Source organism: Pipra filicauda, unplaced genomic scaffold (assembly GCF_003945595.2).
Source record: "Pipra filicauda isolate LSUMZ 115617 unplaced genomic scaffold, ASM394559v2 scaffold93_size3172892_pilon, whole genome shotgun sequence".
Classification (NCBI taxonomy): Eukaryota; Metazoa; Chordata; class Aves; order Passeriformes; family Pipridae; genus Pipra; species Pipra filicauda.
Window position 1 is genome coordinate 1,499,365 of NW_024105131.1, and position 21,413 is coordinate 1,520,777.

The following is a 21,413-nucleotide window of genomic DNA, read 5'->3' on the forward strand; positions in this document are numbered from 1 at the left end:
TCCTTTGCTCAGAAGTCTCTTTTTTATGGCCTGTTGTCAGCAGAGGGCCATTCGCCAGGTCAATCAATCGCAGGAGGTCAGTGCTTTGGCAGAAAACTGATTAATTTACCCTCAGATTAACCACTGGATTGTGCAAATAGTGATGCCCAGTGGAACTACTCAGGCACAGATAACCAGGGCACAGTCTAGACCAAACAGACATTTTCATAACAATCCTTAATGTCTTTTACATAAATATGATATATGGGGAGAGCTTGGCTCCTCTTAGCATGGGAAAGAGGAAGCAGTCCAAGGACTTCATGCTTTTCAAGCTTGCTTTAGTGAGAAATCCCTCAGAAGTGTTCAACATGGAGAAAGAGGACATAACATATAACCATTTCCCTTTTGCATGGAGACATTTCAGCAGGGCCGAGCAGACAGACATTTGATGGGCTTGTGACAAGTCACCCCCTAACAGCTCATGTTTAATTCCCTATTTATGGGAGAACTCCAGTCTAAACATAAATTTGACTGCCACCCCAGAAAATGGGTCTTCAAAGTAAAAAACACAGCAGCCTGCAACATACAGTAATAAACAGCTAGAAGCTTTGCACACCTTTCAACAAGACATTTGGAAGGGCTCGCTTCGATTTATTTTCCTGGGAGTTTCTTGAGGTTAGTGGCTCCCACCCCTGCTTGACACTTGGTTTCAAGTCAAGCCTTCAAAAAAATAGTGGTGTCAAAAAGAGACTCTGAGCTGGCAGACTGCGACCCCAAACCTATTAGCTGCCTGGGAGGAAGCTCAGCACTGAGTCTGCAATTTACTTTCAAGACTTTTTGAATCTTTCCCCTGCACAAGAAAGTGTGGTAAGCATACTGCATACTGCAGCCTAGCATATATTAAAGCCAAATTTGAATAAACAGCCATTTTTGTTCAAAGTACTATGGTAGGAGGCTGGGAAAAGACCAACAATATTCTTTCCCCTGCAACACACCGTTTATTAAAAATAAACTGCTCACCATGTGAAGGTGAACTGGAACTAGGTAATCCTCCCAAAAGAGAGCAGATGCGCCACAGCACGGAGCTAAGAGTGAATATCAAGGATATGGAGGAGGCAGGTGTTGAATATCAAGGATATGGAGGAGGCAGGTGTCATCATCTAGCAACAGTGCTCCAGTCAAGAAAAAACAGCAGAAAAAACAAAACACATGGTGTTTGTGAGAAAAGACAGGGTCTAAATGCCTGTCACAGACTTTAAAGAAATGCAATGCAAATTCTGCATTATCAGAATATCCTAAAGAAATTCTTAAAAATTGTTCCTTTTAATCTCTTCCCTTGTTATGTCAGACTAATTAAGAATGGGCATGAGAACCTTAAAATCAGTAAGTTTAGAGCTCTATTCATTAGTCCCCTGGATTTTGAAATACATAGTTTGCTTTTTCTAATGTACCTCCAAAATTGTGAGGGCTAAACAAACTCAGCAAAGGCTGAGCATGGTGTCATCACACAGCTGTGTGCAGAGCTCTGGATCTGAAAAAGCACCAGCATCTCTATTACCATATTTTGTTTCAAAAAATAATAGAATCTCAAAAATGCATATTGATTTCTACTTTATTGTGATTTTTTGTTCAATTATCTAGCTCTGAGTAATGTTCCCCATTTCTTCTGGACTCGGGGGTTTTACACAAGTTATCAGTGAACATCCACATTTTCTGTCCCACAGTCATCCCAACCACTGAGCTGCAGGAGCTGGATGCTGGAAATGAGACTGGTCAGCAAAGATGTGGCCATTTGTGAACTTCCAGAAAGCAAAGGCATTTCTCAAGGAGACTCCACTGCCACCTGATGCACAGCAAGCCCCGGGGTAGGGCAGTGTCACTTTGACAAGAGTAAGACAATGTCTGTGCTGAACGCCTTTATCACTTGAACTTTTCCTCAAATGCCAAAAATGCTTCTGGGAAGTCATTAATGTTCATGTTGGAGGGCATCATGATAACTTTGAAGACGTGAAGTGGCTTTCAAAACACCACCTGGGTCTACTGAGGAGACTGCCTTTGCCTTAGAGGCTCCACCGAGTCCTTGATTCTCAGAAAGAACATGATTGTTCAGTTTACTGCAAATGTAGCCCTTTATTAATCCACATATGAAGGTTATTCTTTCCCAAATTCTCTGATTTCACAGTATGTTCCAAACAGACATTCATTTAGCTAACAGAGGTACAAAATACAGCAACAGAAGGTCATCATGACTTTTTTTTGATAAGCTGGAATAATGATTAAACTACAATCCAGAGGATCCCTAAGAAACAGTTATCTGCAGCTTAAAAGTTCCATTAAGTAGAAATAATTCAAGTAGAAAAAATATATCCCCATTTCTGTCTTTAGACAGAGTACATTTCGAAGTTATTTGTCTACATATGGATTATTGAGAAAAATATACCTACACTATATTATTAATATATTCGTACCTACACTTTCATGTTGTTCTGATTAGCAGGTTATCTGAAAAGATTTGTCTAAGGGACATGTCTTCACTATGGATGTAAATACATTATTATTTATGCCAAATGCATTTGGTTTTCCACAACTGTAACCTACAGTGCCTTAGGAGGAGGGACCCTTGCCTTTAGAAGGTGCCACAGCTGCTTAGAAATGAAAACAAATACAACAACCCACTGAATGAGAACATTTTCTTAAATGTCAGATCACATTCCAGGGTAACTGCTTGGAAAAGGATGCCCTGTAAAATCCAGAAATTACACATTCCCCACAGTGGTCCTCTGACAGGGCACATGGTGTTAAAGCAGTAAAGAAGGGACTGGCTGGAGATGTTTGTTCAGTGTGAACTGGCCTGTTGCTGCTGGGATGCCATGCACAGCACGTCCTGCCTTCTGTCACCAGAGAGGGAATTTTCAGCACCTCTCTTCCACAGCACCACCACAGATGAATGTGACATTATCTTTGTTCTCCAGGCTTGATACTCTGCCCAGCTTTTCCATCCATGCCTATTTTATGGCACTCAGGTCTCAGGACTCATTGTTCTCCATCCTGCTGCAATACTGGTTCCCAGACGCCCTCCCTGTTGTTCTCCTCCCCGAGGGAAGCCCTCCATACATTTCATAGCATCACTCCTGCATGGCACAGCAACTCATCTTGCAGGGAAAAGGCTAGTAAACATCCTATAGCCTATATCCAATTGATAGCTAAGACCTGATTTACATTTGAAAACAAGTTATAGTAGAGAGCTCTCTATTAGATTTGACTAGAGATCCAGAGGCCACCTTAACTGTTTGATATTGCCTTTTTCTCAATCTTCTGTTTGCTCTGCCTTTTGTTTTTCCAAGAGTGTGTGGCTTTCAGCAGTCACAGATTTTGGTAGTGTAGCACTTATGCCCAGAAAACAACTGCAGACTGTTTGAAGAAAATTTTCTCCCATCCAAAGTTCATGGTACAGCCATAGCCAACAGACAGGTAGGACAATCATAGAATGGTTTGGGTTGGAAGGAATCTTAGAGATCATGTAGTTCCAGCCCCCCTGCTTTGGGCAGGGACACACATGAATCCCCAAGAAAACCTAAAAGAGCAGCAGCTCAAGAAATCAAACTATGCAGAGGTTCCTCCACATGGGAATGCTCCTCCTAGAAATCAGAGGTACTCCTGATGCGAATAGCAAAATGGGTCTTGATGAGAGAAGGAGGAGAACAGTTTACACTGTCATGTAACTTTTTAACATCATATTTATCTCACTCATAACAAGCGAAAATCTTGATGGAATTAAATCCATGGGAGTTTCTTGACAAGTTTAGGTACAGACATGGGAACTACAGTAGCACAGTAGAAAGGTATATGGAGAACAGCCTTGGCAGTTTGTGATAGCTCATTAAATAGGGATTGAGACAAAAAGTAAAACATAATGTAATGAAAAAGGCCAAGAGTGCCAGAGCCTATAATAAATACCATTAAATTGGGAACATAAATAGTAGAACAGCTCAAGATAGCAGTTTACCAAGTATCTGTGTTAAAGCTTTAAGATAACTACCGGGTAGCAAGTTACACTCTGGAACTATGTGGCACCTTGTAAAATACATCCCTGAAAGTGCCACTTGTCTGGAAAGTCAGTCAGATATTGACTGGTATTTTAAACAATTTGACTATATCTGACATTTCTGCTGAAAGTCTCATAAAAGTTAAACATTTGAGTTTAAAAATTTGACTTTCTGTGGAATTTACTTTACCAAGCCAACCCCCACTGCCCTTACTGGCCACACAGTGAGAGCAAGAGGTAGGAGCTGGGGCATTGGGGTGACTGTTTGGGCAAAATCAGTGTGCAAAAGGAGGCAAGAAGGAATGTTTTTGGAGGCAGTGAGTGGGAGTGTGGGTGAGAGAGGGAGACCTGTCTATAATCCCCATCACCAAACACTCATTCGGTTATCAGAAATATTTCAGAGCCCTTGAGATTAACGGCTGGTGCCCTGTAAACAAAGCCTTATATTGGGAAGACAGAGTTACTGGCAGGCTAGTGCACAGCAGGAGAAAACCAAGGTGGGCCCCTGTCCCTCACAGTCCCGGCCATCCCAAAACAAAATTCCAGGATGGGCAACAGTCTGAAAGCCATAGTTGCTTTTGTGCCCTCCAACAAGTGCCAGAAGTACCTCCTAGAAGACCTAGAAGAGATGCCAGTGGATAAAATGGTGGATCTGAGTGGCAGGCAGCTGAGGCGGCTGCCTCTGCACATTTGCTCTTTTCGGGAACTGGTTAAGCTGTACCTGAGCGACAACAACCTGAACCATCTGCCCCCCGAGCTGGAGCAGCTGCAAAACCTGCAGATATTGGCACTGGACTTCAACAACTTCAAAGCGCTGCCCCTAGTTGTGTGCACACTGAAGCAACTCTGCATTCTCTACCTGGGCAACAACAAGCTCTGCAGCCTGCCCCTTGAGCTGCGGCTCCTGCAGAACCTCAAGACCCTCTGGATCGAGTCCAACTGCCTGCAGTACCTGCCCGAGGTGGTGTGTGAGCTCAGCCTGCTGAAGACCCTGCACGCCGGCTCCAACGCACTGCGCACACTCCCTCCCCAGCTGCAGTGCCTGCAGGAGCTGCGCACCATCTGGCTGTCAGGCAACCTGCTCTCTGAGTTTCCTCCTGTGCTCCTGAACATGCCATTTCTGGAGGTCATCGACGTGGACCGCAATTCCATCCGGTTCTTCCCCAGCCTAGCTCACCTCCCTGGCCTGAAGCTGGTGATCTATGACCACAACCCCTGCAGGAACGCTCCCAAAGTGGCCAAAGGAGTGCGCAGGGTGGGGAGGTGGTCAGAGGAGACTCCTGAGCCCCGCAAGCGGTCCGGGGCAGTGATAGATATCACGCTTGACGAGAAACCCTTGCTACCTCCTGCCGCGAAGACCAAGCCAGAAGCCGAGCCCTGCTGATGCTCAACTTCCCATTCTGGCGAATGTGGCAGCGCACCCACACCACCGCCTGACCTCTACCTCTTCCTTGCGTGCTGGTGTCCAGGCGCCACCACACCGCCTGGCTTGTCGTCAGGGGTAGGTACAGCTGCTTGGAGCTGTGTGACAGCAAAACTCTTGTACAGACATGCTCTTTCGCACAGCACCCCTAGAGCAGACTTATTCCTCCCTTTCCTCCTCCTCCCATGACGGGACCACTGAGTTCACGGTAGAGGTGAAGACTTACTTTAGATGTTTTCCATGGGTGGATTGCACGGCGCATGCATGGACTTGCTGCTCTTCACCCATGGGCTCATTCTTCTCGCTTGCACCTTGCTGGTGTCTGAGCTCAGCTGGAAGCCACTGCTCAAGGTGATCACTCCTGAGAGCCACAGCTCTAAAGCAACCCACAGCATTTGTCTCAAATGACTTATCTGAAACGCAGCAACAGCTTGAAGATTCCCATGCCTGCCACATGGGAAGTGGCAGTGGAGTCCTGGCTGCACTATCAAGGAAACTGCACCGCACGTAGGTAACAGGGAGCTCTGCTCTTATCAGTGCTGCCTTCTTCCTGCAAAATTTGCAACTTTGTTACTGTCAAGCAGCATTTCAGATGATGGTGAGGAAAGTAGAGGCTTTGCTGCTAGTTTTTGTATCCAACAACACTGCTTGTAAGGGCAGCTGTACAGGACAAGTTTTCACGCAGTAGCAAAGAAGGAAATCAAAGTCTGACTAAAGCAGCAAAACCACAAGAGCAGCAAAGGTAAACTTGCATGAATAAAACCCAGGGCTAGGAGCCTGCCACTATAGGCCTGCACATAATCTGAAGCTGAGGCAAACTTTACTCAGCTGATTTCAGCCAGGTATTTCTCCAGGTTGCAACTCTGACCAGTTTAGATACCCTTCAAACTGCACTGAACTAACTTTTCTTTAAAGGAAACTTTGCTTTAATCTAGTAATACAGAAATCTGGCTCAAAATGAATTTTTAAACTTTTGATTCTATTGAATTTAGTGAAAGACAGCTTTTGTAACAAGTGGAGAGCCCTGGGTGGTGCTCTCTTCAAGTTGAACTGCCTCACCAGTGCAGCCTGTAGAAGGGGCAGTTGACTTTCAAGAAAAGGTTTGATTCCATGCCAGTTTGTAACTGTTTAATGTCATCTGCATGCCTGAAAAATTATTTGGAGATATACAGATTCTGCTAGCACTTGTTGTCTTGTTAAAGAAAGTCCAAATGTGGATTTGGCTGGCACCCATATAGTGTGCTACTAGTCAAATTAAATAAAGTATATTAGCAGCTTACCAAGTTAAACCATACCTCTTTGGAATTAACAGAATTCTCTTTCCAACAATTCCTTCCTACAAAAGGAAAGTAGAAGAGTTTGGGGCTTTTTTAACATCCAAGGTCAACGTTTTATTTCCTACAGAACTGACCCAGTACTGTGTTTATCTGAGGGGAGGGGGAGAAAGTGCCTTCACTGGCTTGTCAATGGTCTGTGTTTCACACAGCTCTCTCCAGACAGTATTGTCACTTCTGGAGAGCTGAAGAGAGTCTGTGTTGAGAGTTCAGGGGAGCATTCTGTAAGTAGATTCCCTTCACTTTAGGAAACCTAAGGGAGAAAAATGTTTGCACACATACTTCCTTATTTCAAATTAATGTTTCTGCTTTGGCAGACTTGCCCTGATGTTTGCCAGGCACTGCATTTTGTGTGCAAGGGCCAGAAGAGTCACAACGCCTGGCGACCACCTCTGGGCTTCCAGAAACAGGGCCTCCACTTGCCTGTGCCTACAGTCATCACAAATCCACGTACAGACTGCTGCAGGCATCACAGACTTCCTTATGATCATGGATAAAGAAATCAGCCCAATTAAGAAACACGCTGCCTTTGCAGTAACTACTAGAATAGGAAAAAAAATATAAAGACAGGCTACAGCAGACATGAAAGGGGCAGTGTGTGTGAAGAGAATGCGAAGCAGCCTGAAACATTTTCTGCTAACTGCCCTCTATTATACATGTTTGTAGTCGTCCAGAGCCCTTCACAGTTAAACACTCAGACTGTTCGTGCAGAATGTTGCTCTCTCCCAAACCACATCTTGCTCTCAACTCCCCTCAGCAGAACTCCTATCTACATAAAATTTGTGGTGTAAAAAGCTGTAAAATCACCCAGTTGTAGTTTTGATCATTAGCTAAGGTTCCTCTTTTTTTATATAATGAAAGGAAGAGAAAAAGCTGAAGAGTAACATTCCAGGACCACAAGAAAAAGATATCATCTAACTTCAGAGCCTGTTTCAAGGATCCCAACTCAAAACCTATGCAGCCAAAACTGGAATACACCACTTAACTAAACGCACCATGTCAACCCAAACCAGCAAGCCACAAGGGCCTAGTCTCTGCCCTGAAGCGTCTGAGGACCGAGGACGTGCATTGCAGCTGTCCTAATGGAACTGCCCTTCCTGGTTCTACACAAAGAAACACAACTTCAGTGAATCGGAATTCTTTTTATTTATTTTTTTTATTTCTGTGTATTTTAAGTGGAACCTGGAGAGGAACAGAAGGAATAGGGTTGTATAAAACCCCTGTTTTACTTGAAAGTGAATTCTTCCCACAACACATGTAAGTTCCAGTAAGTTAAAACCAACTGAAGACAGTGCCATCGAAGGAGATCTGCTTGTCTCAAGCTTCTGTTCCATAACCTCACGAAAACTACATCATTAAAAAAAAAAATTACTAGGTGAGATCTGGTCCACACATCCTCAGGTACCGAAGAAAATTTAACATGGGCGATGGTCTGGTACACGTTTTCTGGGGAGAAAAAGAAAAATCAGAAAATTCCCACCCACGCTGATGTACACCAGCCCCTCCCCACCCACTCCTATTTTTAATCTTTAGCTGGTATTTTGTGTTCAGTGCCAGCTTTATCTCACAGCACAAAAGGCAGTATCACCTCAAAGCTAACACACCACCTGCAATCATGGCGAAAAAACCTGTGATTCAATAAGCAGTGCAAACTACCTGATAGCAGGTGGACATGGGATAACCCGCCCAAGAGCAGCAACTCTTCCCAAACTTTTTAACAAATGTGTTTTTGCTTAAGCTGCAGATTCCAGCTCAGAAGCAGCTGAGCATTCCATTACAATTGTTGCCAAAAGAAAAAAAAAAGCAGCATGATACATTACATTTTGGTCAGTTGGTTTTGCAGATGTCTCAGTGCTATATATGATAGGAGTAGCTGCTGATCTAAGATTAACTAGGCATTACTCAGGCACACCAATATAAGCTCACTGATGGCTTTAAAGGTCTGGTCATACTGCTAAAGCAATAAAATTATCAAATATGAACATTAGTATGTCAGATGCCAGATTTCATTTCAAATAAAGCATTTTTAGAACAAGGTTTTTCTGCACTGCTACTCTTCCGCAGAAGGAGGTTACTCTATACCGCTGTAACTGACCATTCAGATGCTCAGATCATACCTTGGTGCTGCTTTAATGATGTCATCTACACGAAGAATCATTTCTGCTGCTTCAGCTGCACTCAGCAAAACTTGTCTCTTAACTTGGAAACTTTCTGTTACTCCCAGAACTGCCATGTCTCCAATAATACCCTCTTTCATATCTGGAAGAAACACATTAAGAGGTTGTGGGTTTTTTTCTTAACTTGGTATTTTTTTAGGGAAATTATAAGAAGGTGAGAGCATAGTAACTTACCTGCTCAAACAAACTATATTGATAGTAAGGGAAGTATTAAATAAAGTCTTTCACCTCAAGGCTCCTGATTTAAGCCTAACATTGCAATTACACACAAAAAATTAACGATGAGAACTGTATACACTACGAAGAGGAGACAAGATCCCGACAGGACTCTCAGCACTATTTCATTAGGTATATTAACTTCAGAGTTCTTCACTACAACTTTGTGGTGGTTGTTTTCTTTTTGGATTGGGGGGGGGAACAGGGAGGAAGATGTGTTTGCTTGTGCTGGGTTTTCAGTTGCATTTAAAACAATGTTTTTCTTTTTAAGCTTCATGTAACTAGACTCAATGTAAGTAAGGAAAATGTTTTTTAGAGGTAGAAACCATCCACTTCAAAAACAAAGGTTTTCACTCTACTGTCATAAGCCTGGTAAAATGATAAAGGATGCCTAAGGTCTGTGCAAAGCAAACGGAAATAAACCTACTCAGTTCTGGCTGAATATATGCGACAGACACATGTGATCAACTGTAATGAGCCTGATCAGCCTGCCAAACAGCAATTCAATCACAGAAATAACACTGAGCCCCTTACCCAGTCCATAAGTAGTCTTCCCTTCACTGTGAGCAGCTCTGAGCTGAGCAACCAAATCAGCACTGTCATAGCCAGCATTATCAGCTATTATTGTTGGGATCTAAGAGGATAAACACAGGTTGTTTTTAATTAACGCAGGGACTGATCCCTACTAAATATGAAACATACTTTGACATTACTAGTTTACAACTGAATTTCAAGAAGAGGCTTCAAAAACATGGCAGATGATCTACTGCAGTGAATAGAAGACAGGGAAAGAAAAAAAACCAAACTACCTTTCTAAGGATTTTGTATAAGACCCTGTTGTAAGGAAAGTAGCAGAGAGGACAGAAGCATGTTAGCAGATTTGTTGGTTCATTTTACATGGACAGGGAAAAAAAAAAGAATCTTGTGTTTCATCAAGTTAGATTACAACTGGAGAAATATTTTAATTTTCAGAACATAAGCCTGCTGATAAGCATTAACCACCTCATCATTCCATTCACTGTTTCAGTGACAGCAGTGCAAAGTAATGTCAAGTGTTAGCATGCTCTTGAATTTTATTTTCTTGGTAGAAATGTTTTCCTATAGTCTTTCATTTCCTAAGAAAGGTTTTCCCTAAAAATTTCCCTAAATTACAGGAAGGCAATTTGTTCTCAAATAGCACGATTCTATAAATGTTTCTTATGACACTCTTATTTCCTACTAAGATGCAATCTCTAATGCAAGCCCAGAAGCTTCTAGATAGTACTGGAGCATGAATACACCCAAATAGCAGTAGAGCACTAATGGAACAGAAGAGCTGCTCTTTTCTAAATCAGATGTCAACTAAATAAGATGAGATTTTTATGTGCTATTTCTGCAGCACTTTTAGCTTGCAGGTAAGAGGAGCAAAAACCAATTAGAGAAAGGCTAGCATATGAACATTCACAATTCTGTAACACGCAGAACTATTAAAATACCAGTACTTTTTCTCTAAGACAGAAAACAACTTTTCCTCCTTTGTTCATCCAAGATGTGTTGCTAAATTTCACTTTTTTATTCTAACAAACAAAATTTTTAAAGTGAAGCAACTATCTGATGTCATAAATTAGTATATTTTGTGAAACTTTGTCTCTTAATCCAGCAATCTGATTAAATAAACTCACCATTCGTAAAGCCTTAGCAAAGGACTCCATTGCAACAGACTCTTTGCCAGGTGTTCTGACAGCAAGTTCTGCAACAGCATTAGCCATCAGCATCTCTGAACAACCTATTTATTGAAGACACACAGATGTTACATATCTGATCACAGTAACACGAAATATGTATCATGTACCAAGTATAAAGAATGTAATATTCACCTCCACCATACACAGTTCGAGTGTCCTTCACAGTCTGGGCAAGAACACAGAGAGCATCATGCAAAGACCTCTCTGCTTCATCTAGAATCTGCTGTGTTGCTCCACGCAAAACTATGGTGCAAGCTTCACCTAGAAAGCACAAACACAAAAAAGATTTAAAAAAAGAAACCACAGACACATAAAGAGGTTATCACAAAGCATTTTTAAAGGTTTTGCTATCACTATAGTAAAGTTTTATATCACTTAATTTTGTGAGGAAAAGAAAGTATGATGACATTTCACAGATAGAATCAAATTACGTACACTATGCTATTAATAGAAAATTAATATTGCCTCAAAACAACTCGTGAAAACTTACAGTATTGGCATTTACTAGAACAAGCTCCCAAGTTCTTAGAGTACGACATGTTGCTACTTTTCTCGTAAATTTAATCTCCCAAAGCCAAAGTCTTGGTTCCCATCCTTACAAATGGTTCTGTTCACTTACATAACACTAAACATACACAATTTCAACCATGAACATATGTCTTTATGAGATTTTTACTGGAGAGCAAGGCTTTAATAAAAGTGGTTACATGAATTATTACAAAATTCCTATGCCCCACTCGTAACTGAATAGCGTTAGCAGAGGGTTAACACAAAGGTTACAACATGTCATTAGTGATTAAACACTTACCCATTGCTACTCCAGAGAAATGAATGAGTTTATCTTCTCCAATCATGACTTCTTCAATAAGCTTGCAGCTTCCTAGTTTTACTAGCTCAGGGTGATCAAAGGTTGATGCAATTTCACCACCTACAAACATAAGACCATACAGAAATCAGAGCTCACAATAAAAGCATCTGTTCAGACAAGGTCTAACCGGAGGGGAGGTGTCTGAAAAAAAAAAACCAACACCCTCATAATTGCCCCCAAATAAATTTAAATTAAAAATACCAATAAGCCAAAACTTTCTTATGTCAGCATATGGGACCAGAAACCTTCAACCAATGCTGATAAATCCTCAAAACGTCAATGTTTTGTTTCACATCACAAGGACTACAATGCTTTTGAGTTCTGTCTGGATAAGACACTAAATGTTCATCTTCGCCAAATTAAAATGTCAGTCTTTTTCAAGTTTTCATAGTATTTACTGATAAAGTACTTAGCAAATACTAAACTGAGTTTCTTATGCTTTAAAACTTGAGCTTGTGACAGTATTCATTTTGCCTGCCTGATGATGGCTGAGAACCAGTGGCCACCACTCTCCCGAATCACAAGTCTCATGCCACGCTGCAGCAGCGGTGTTGTACACAACTTGTAAACTGCCATACTGTAAGCAAAACAGGTACTACAAAGACCAAAACGTCTCTGAACAGACTACTGTTCTAATACTTTAATCTTTCTATTAAAAAACTATTTATATGTATGCATTCCCCATGCATGCTCAATTATTCCACGTTAACTTGCAGCACAGCTGTAGTTGTAGCAGTACAAGAAAAAACAAGATCTGTAGTAGAGTTTGTGCTTATTAAAAATTTGGGCTTTTAGCTATACTATTTGATCCACCATGGCCTACAAAATTTGGTTTGAATTTGTTCCAGAATATAAGCAATGTTCCTCTAATCAAGTGTTTGCCCGTGTCAATGTGCCTACAGACAGTTATACACAATTGCTACTTCAGTTTTGCAAAGCTAAACAAGTCAGTGTCTTTTCCTTTCTCCCTGCAAAGCAATTCTCCATCCTCCTCAGCACTTTCACGATCAACTGTTTATGACATTCCAGTTAGCTATCTCTAACTTCAGCAATGACAACCAACTGAAGCATTTCAGATGTTTAATTTTCATTAGTTACTAGAATCACATTTACACTGAACACCACTCAAAATATCCAGGCTGTTCCTGTCATTTGAGGTCCACCTCAAGTCATTGACTCAGGTCCACATTTTTAACAAAGGGTGACTCTTTAGTCTTCTCTATCATTATAACAAAAAAACCAGCCATTCTGGACAAGATGGCATTATCGAACAAAAACTAGTGCTAATTTGTGGAGTCATCATCTAATTCTTTCTATTGCTAAGTTTCATCTTTTCTCTAGAAAACAAACATTTCAAAAGCTTATCAAGCAGGGACTTAATATTTTTAAAATGTGAAAGAAAATTAATAACTGACATTAACTTGCTAAATTATATCTCACAGTTAGCATTATGATCCTTTATTTACAGATGCTGGGGAAAAAAAAGTATGTTTAAGTACGTTTAACCTTTACTAAAGATCAAACAAATAACATGACCCTCCAAGTTTCACACGACAAGATACTCTACACACCTGTGACAAGAGCCAGACGTTCTACACCAGCAAAGTCTGCATGTTCAATAGCCATGACACCAGCAGCTCCAAAGAGTTGCTCAGGGTAGTTGTAGATCAACTGTCTGCAATTAAAACAAGTTTCTCTGTTACACACAGAACAAATCTTCTAAAATACCAGAGTAACAAGGCCACCAGATTCTCAGAAGCATGGACATGGGGTAATTTCTGAAAGCTACAAAAGCAGTCAATGTATGAGGCGCCTGCCACACACAAAATGTTACACCACACAGAAGCAAACACGGTGACAGGAAAACATACAAAGCTAAATCCAAAAAAATTAATTCAAACTATGACACTTTTTGAAATACCCTTCCCCTGAAGAAACACTATCACACTAAGCACAAGGAGCCATGTGCTTGAAGTTCTAAGTCCTTTGATCCTAAGTGCCTGCTGGACACTTAACTGCCTATTCTAGCAGGGTGTACTAGAACAACATCTTCACTTATTAATATGTGTACTACTCTCTCTAGAATGAAGTCACCCAAAGCTGAATGGTTAATGATCATTCAGGAGTGCTATGCCAAATTATTTTCCCCTTCCAAATTAGAGATTGAGTGTTGCAGAGATTCAGCAGGAGCTGGGAGAAGCCATTTCCATCAAAAAAAAGATGTTTCTAATTTATCTTCAAAACAGACAACTGGTGCTGCTGGGTATACACAGAGAAGATTCTTCCTACTCTGGATCCACATGGCCTTGACCTTTGTCAAGCATCTCCTCAGCACAATTTACCTGGTTAACATCTACAGTAAAAGAAGTCGATCTACATGCCTATAAGCAGAAGTCAATTTTACCCAGGAATAAATCTGAAAGTTAAGCATCAATCTAACTGCAATACCCCTAGCCTGGCTACATGAGCTTCCTTAGAACAACTACCTGTGTCAATGATGGAGTTATGCATTTATATTTTTTGCATAATTCAAAGGACTCTTCCATCAATTTGACAACGGAACTCCTGACTCTTGGACTCTGTATTTGTACCATGTTCACTCGACAGAGTGCTCATTTTGCCTATACTAGAACACAATACATGTGAAGACATAGATGGAGGGACTAAAGAGATTCATCATTCTTACAGATGTTTAACACAAATTTTCAAGGTGAGTTAGATGATGCACTATGCACTCAGAGTGCAGTCTTTTGTTACTGTGGAAAACAGTGCTACTCTTACAACTCCTACCCTGTGGTGTAGTACTAGCTGCTCAGCTTCCCAGTAGACTACATGACGTGCTGAACCAGCAGGTGTCAAATTGCTTGCAACCTATGGTAGTTTCACTTAAATGAGAATTACTGAAAGGCAGAAGTGTTTTTCATCATTAAAAAAATGGGGTTTTGCACTGTGACAGTTCAAGAGAGCAGCACAATGCTAACAAAGAAAAGTAACCTAGATATGAAAATGGCTATCTTTCACACTTCCAAAGATGTGTATAAAAGAAAAGGTTCACAACAGGGTCACAGACACGTCCCAAACCCTCCTGAACTTGGAGCAGTACTCCAGCACCTGCATTTTAATGCAGGAAAAAGCATAGCAGGTTTAATCTGAACTAAATGCATTGAGCAGCACAAACTCTTTTAGCAGCAATTTCCCCCCAGAAGGGGGCACATGGGTTACCAACAATGCTGCTGGCATTCATAACTAAACAAATCTGTTAGTATAAAGCAAAGTGACTTTGCTTCAACTGGATGTAAACATGGCTCCTGGAATACATATTATCAGTTCTTCCTCTTTAAAACAAAACAAAACTAAAACAAACAAAAAGAGGGGAACCATGGTGCAGAAGGGGAAGCACAGAAAATAGCACTGGTGTCAGCCAGGTGACTCAATTAAACACTAGGTAAGAGCACATAATACTACACACAGGAATAAATAATGTTCTTCACACTAGTACAATATTAAAATATTGCTACTTTGTAACTCTCTCCTTTTCCCAAGAAATACATACCTGTTAATAAAGCAGTTAATCCCGTGTTTAAGAATACGCTCTACCTTCTCCTTCATTTTCTCTTTTTCTGCCTGTTCTATTTCTGCCACTTTCGCTGTAGAGTCCACTCTAACACGAGAGCCAAAAATCTATATCAAGGAAAACAGAGTTCAGTCTCAAAATTTCATTTACAAGAACATAGTTATACAACAGTAGTTCTGGCACATACCTTAATCTTGTCTGTATCCATACCAGTATTTGCAATAAGAATCTTTGCATTTTCAATTCTTTTTGGCTGATTTACACCAATCTTCTTGTCAAGCAAAAAGCCTGTAGTAACAGAAAGGTCTTGTAAGACTTCAAATTAAAAAAGGAGAACAATTCATTTAAATTACTACAAAATCCCCTCATATTTAGCATTTGTCTTAATAGTAACGTAACAATGTTTCCTAGGACAAACTTGCAGAGAGATGTGCAACTTTTAACAGCTTTATTTCTTGAATGCACATACAGTCAACATACAAAGACTTACCTTCATCTAAGTAGGAATCAGCCAAACTTCCACCAAGTTTCTTAATGACATGGATAGCCTCCAAATTACCAGAACCTTTCAACCTAAGAACAGCTTCTACAGCTAGCTTGACAAAGTGGTCCTTATGGTGAGTAAGTAATTTTGATGAAAGAGTTGTTCCCGCAATGTTCATCAAGTCTTCACGGAACTTCACTTCATCATTACTAAAATAAAGACAGTTCAGTTAAACTGGGAAGTCTGAAAGCCTTACTATCATTAGCTACCCCTGAGAGCCTCTGCCCACTTCTTCTAGCCTGTATCTGCGTGCACCATGCTCTGTTTTGAGGAATGCTGCAGAGAAACCCTCCACTGTCCCACAATCTAACCTATTTGAAATACGAGTTCCATTAGGGGAACTTTTGCATTCAGTTTTAGAAAGTCTGTGCTCTCAAAGTGTAAGGCAAGGAAAACAGTCACATTTAAAAATCCAACTATGAAGTCTGAAATAACAGCTCAGATTTTTGTTCCAGGGAGCAAATTATTGCTCGTATTTTGTTCCTGCACATCATAAGTATTTTAAATAATATCATAAAGCTTCTATAATTCACCTGAAAAAAAGGTAGTATTTTTTTCTTAACCGTTAAAATTCATTAACTCAACCTTTATACTACTTTAAAGAGAGGATAGAATTTACCAGTAGTCTATAATCTTCATTGGTGTTTTGATCTTGAGTAGTTTTTTATAAAGAGTTACAGCAAATGGACATTACTAACCCATGATCCACAGCTGCTTTCAAAAGTGCCTCTCTTGAAGCCTTTGTGGCTGCTCTCCAGCCTGCAATGATGGTCTGAGGATGAATCTTCCTTGCAATCAGTAATTCTGCCTCCTATTTAAATGAAATTAATAATTATTCCCCCCCCCAAGATACAGTTACACTAACTAGGAAAGACACTACTAAGTACTCAGAAAATTCTAAATAGCAGTAAAAGCCAGAGAGCTATAAAAACAAAATTAAGGTCACCTTACTGGCAGGTATTTACCATCCTAGTCAAATATGATCTGCCCATGGAATATCACCAAGAAATTCTAATTAAAAAAATAATTAACTCCAATATGAAGAGCAACCAGACTTATATTTCAAAACAGCAATCTTTCATTTCATGTTTGAGATCAGCTTCCTGTTCACGTATAAATGCAATTTAAAGTGTAGTTGCAAAAAGCTATCTTCTTTTTTTTTAGGAATTTGGCAAGCTGATGGATCATTTCTAAGACGTTCTTGATCCCAGCTCCTGGATTTGAGATGATCAGCTTTTCTGGCACAGCTCTGCTAACAAGAATTACTCACTTCTCAAGTCTTTTTCATAGTAATTTCAGGTTTAAAGTTTGCAGTGTAAACTTTTACATACACACAAAACCCATGCAGAGTTTAAAGGAACAGTATGAATTCAAGTTTTGTGCAAAGAACAGAATTTAACAGGGTTTTTTTTCCTCATTAATGTTATAGAAAAGGATTTTGGAGGACTGACCATCACAACTAAGCAGTGCTGCATGCTGCCCAGTGCAATATCCAGGAACTGACCTACAAGAGTAATGCTTCTCTGTTTCACTTACATAATGACATAACAGAAGACAATTTTCTAAGATGTACCAACTTAAAATACTTGAGAGTTTATAAATAATCAACAATAGTCTAAAACAATAAGAGAAATTGCTAATACAATAGCTAAGGATTGTTTTCTTCCCCTATCAATTTCAACAGCAACAGAGCAAGCTATTCCTTCCATACCTTGGGAGCCCTCTTCACAAACATAGGATAACACACCTCCTACTGGTGGTATCACAGGAGTACACTGTCAAACAGAAACACATTTGAAAAACTGTAATACATCACCCTCAGTAGTTCAGCTGCCAACACTGTGACAGATGTAGTTCCATCGCCAACTTCATCATCTTGAACCTTTGACATATCTGAAGAAGGAAGACACGGTATTAATGTTCTGACTCAAAATACCATGGTCACCAGTATCAGATACAATTATTTTTCTCTCGCACCAGTTTGGAAAAGAAAAACAAATCTTACTATTTGTTTAAAGAGGGAAATCTAAAAAAGCCACAGAAGAACATAAGATGCAAATCAAAGTCAGCATCCTTTAAATCCATTCTCCAGTTCCAGCCTGGTGATGGTCAAGAGCTACTCCCCCCTGTCCCCAGTCCTAAAGATGGTCACCAAAAGGAAGTCTGGCCAGACAGAAGCTCTAAGTTATACATACAGCATCAAAGACTATAATAACCAAGTATGCTACACGAACTGCTGATAAACTGGGACCCAGTAAACATGAAATCATTAAGAAATTTAACACCCAATCATTCAGGCCCCTGCTTGTCACCAAAACTGGACCACTGGCACAGAAAAACAGTAAAAGGTAAACTCTGTCCAGACTACAATGTTCATTGAGTTATAAAGAGAGATTTAAATTAGGGAGAACCAGAGAAAACCTCTGTTCCCCTGTAGATTTCTGTTCCAAATTTTCCCAGTGAAAAAAGAAGGGTACACAGCTGTCTTGTTCCTTCTGACTCCTGGGACGAACCAGGGTTGAGGGAAAACAATATCCCAGAACAGTTTTGAAGAGCAGCATATACCTTAATCTTACTTTTGCAGAGTTCCGCAACTCTTGCAGTACCTTGCACTCCTTGCTTCAGGATTTCTGCTCCCCCTCCCTTCCATTTTTCACAGTATTTCAAGAATAATTTTCTAAGAACAAATAAAAACTATATAATAAAGTTACAAATGAAGCAATATCATGCCTTTAAGAACTCACCAACCAAGACCTTGGCAGCTGGGTTGTCAACTCCAATAGCTTTCAGGATGGTTGCACCATCATTAGTAACTGTCACAGAGCTATCTCTCCCAGTACTTAAAAGAATCTTGTCCTACGAGATGCAAGATTTAGAATACTGGTTGAAAACGTACTGTAACCATTAAACCTAAATTAACAGGTATGACTACTGAGAGCTTGCAGCTGCCTTACCATGCCTTTAGGCCCCAGGGTGCTCTTGACTAGGTCACCGATGGCAATGGCACCAACAAAGGATGACTGAAATGAAAATAAATATACCCTAAGGAACAATTTATTTCTACTCTCACACGAGAGTTATACACTGTCCCATAGCTTTCAAGAAGACATTTTAACGCAACCTTTCCACAGCCACACTTCTCTCAATGGAGGCCGGGTCCAAGTTTCTTAGCTGCTACATTTTGACAGACAGATCAAATATACTTAATTCTCACAGAAACCAAAAAAGCCTGCCTCAAAGCCAGAAGAAATGCCTTCCAATAAAACACCAATCTTCTGAGCTACAGTACCGAATTATTTAAATTTCTGAACAATGAAGTTTATCTAATTGTCAGTATAAACAACACTCCTCCTCCCTTCTGTTCACAAACATAACAAGGAAAGACAGACAAGAAGCTCCACATCATCATACACAGAAAGTATTTTTAGCAATAGAAAAGACAAAGTTTAATTATCTCAAGTACTACCAGTTTCTTAAAAGAATTAAACTTACCAACCGAGCTGTTTCTGCCTTCTCTTCATCTGCACCTGCCTTGAAAATGTTCACTGGAGCAAGAGAAATGGATGCCTAAAACACAGTTAACACAAGAATATTCCTCTAGCTTTAACAAAACTACACATTTTAAAAACAAATCCTTTACACTAACAACTTAAGCAATGGTTTTAATATTAAAATTACTTCTATACCCTATTTGGTTTTGATGAAAAGTATATTTAAGATAAATTCACCTTGACTCTTTCTTAAAAAAAGTCTGTCTTGCAATCTTGTAGTCGTATGAAAGGATTACAAGACCGAGCGCAACCTGCTCCCAGAGGCTGCAGTGCACATTCGCTGATGGGACCCCCGAGACCGAGAGACTCATCACCAGCACCTCACTCCAACATCCGACATCCGCCCGACCAACCATCAGACCCCACCAGCCCAAAGACTGGCACAACCAGCCGAACCGAAAAAACACATTAGCTGAGCACAGTAAGACTTTAGTATTTTGATATCTGGGCGGAACTCTTATCTTCCTTTTTTTTTTTTTGTTTTGCATTTCAACGAAAATTAATTATAGCAGTGACGAACACGTGCCTTTAAGGACTAAAAAGCTCCCAAGGCCTTAAATGCAAAAGGATCAAACACCAAATGAACAATAGTATCCACGCTCCTAGGCGAGTCGGGAAGGATGGGAGCGGGGGTGCTCCCGGTGGGGCCCGGTCCCGCCCCGGCTCCAGAACCTTCCGCGCCCCCCGCGGGCACCGCGTGGGAAGGGAAGGGAAGGGCGCGGCCTCCAGGCCCCACACGCGCGCCCGCAGGGAGCGCGGCCGCCGGCGCCGCGCCGCGCCCCGCCCCGCCCTGCCTTCCCCCCCTTCCCCCGGCCAAGGCGCCGCCGCCCCGCTCACCATGGTGCCGGTGCCGCCGGGACCCGCCGCCCCCTCCACAGAAGCAGCGCCGCCGCCACACGAGCCCAGCGGAACTTCGTCACAGGCACCGCCGCTTCCGGCCGCGCGCGGCGCTCTGGGAGCGCAGTCCGGCCCCGCCCCCGCGCCCTCCGCGGCAGCGCCGGCCCGGCCCCGGGAGTCCTGCGGCGGGGACGGAGCTGTGGCTCAGAGGCCGTGAGGAGGAGATTCTGCACTGTGAGGGTGGAGAGGCGCTGCAACAGGTTGCCCAGAGAAGTTGAGGATGGCCCATTCCTGGAAGTGTCCGAGGCCAGGCTGGATACGGCTTTGAGCAACCTGGTCTAGTTCAGGGTGTCCCTGGCCGTGGCAAGGGGGTTGGAATCTTTAATCCGTTCTGTGATTCTACGATTCAGTTATATTCTTGGAGGTCAGTTCTTAAACAGGTCAAAAACATTTTTAATCACTGCTCCTGGCCTCCAGTGCGCTTGCCAGACCATCCCATATAGCTGCTATGAGATCATGAGATTCATGTCACCAGTTAAAAGCAGTGCACAGGAGACACCCCAGGACAATCCAACTCAATATCCTCTTCATTTCCATATTGAAATATTGGCAGCTTTGCCAGTGTGAGACAACATCAGAGCCTTGCTTTGTCACTCCATACAGAAAGCCCCCTACTTACCTGGCCATATTAAAAAAAAAAAAACAGAATTCTTTTGTATGATTAATTCCACGAGAATTAATTCCAGCTGGTTTTCCTCTTCTTGCTGTCAGACAGAAAACTTCAGATATATGCAAAGTTGCTGTAGATTCAAAGTGGCCTAAATCCATCCCAATGGAGACAGCAAAAAAGAACATGACTAAAACTCCGCGAACTTTCACCTGTATTACTGGTTTTAAGTATGACAATACCTAATTATGACATACCTAAGTATGACAATTAGTTCTTCAGTATTTTGAGCTTTTTGCTCCGTTTTCCTGACAGAGTTAGATATGTTTTCCCTGCCCCCCAGCCCCCAAACCTTATTCTGAAAACTGGAGTACTAATTGAATTTTAGCATCTTTAGTTTTCCTGATAGGTATGCAGAAAAGTATTTAGGTTTTGGCTAGCAAATAACCCAACTAAAACGTTAACAGCTTCTGT

General features: G+C 41.3%; 2 protein-coding genes across 2 annotated transcripts; one reads left to right on the forward strand and one right to left on the reverse strand.

Moving 5' to 3' along the window:
- Positions 1-4,571: 4,571 nt before the first annotated feature.
- LRRC10 (leucine rich repeat containing 10) lies at positions 4,572-5,408 on the forward strand. Its single transcript, XM_027721919.2, has one exon. The coding sequence runs from the start codon at positions 4,572-4,574 to the stop codon at positions 5,406-5,408; it is 837 nt and encodes a 278-aa protein (XP_027577720.2).
- Positions 5,409-7,908: 2,500 nt separating this feature from the next.
- CCT2 (chaperonin containing TCP1 subunit 2) lies at positions 7,909-20,349 on the reverse strand. Its single transcript, XM_027721917.2, has 16 exons — positions 20,273-20,349; positions 19,377-19,451; positions 18,839-18,904; positions 18,629-18,740; positions 17,701-17,777; positions 16,583-16,695; positions 15,831-16,033; positions 15,528-15,628; positions 15,320-15,447; positions 13,338-13,441; positions 11,707-11,826; positions 11,031-11,159; positions 10,836-10,939; positions 9,709-9,808; positions 8,899-9,040; positions 7,909-8,227 (listed from the first exon to the last, which is right to left on the reverse strand). Exons 1-16 carry the CDS (start codon positions 20,273-20,275, stop codon positions 8,197-8,199), a joined length of 1,608 nt encoding a protein of 535 aa, XP_027577718.1. The 5' UTR covers positions 20,276-20,349; the 3' UTR covers positions 7,909-8,196.
- Positions 20,350-21,413: the final 1,064 nt, after the last annotated feature.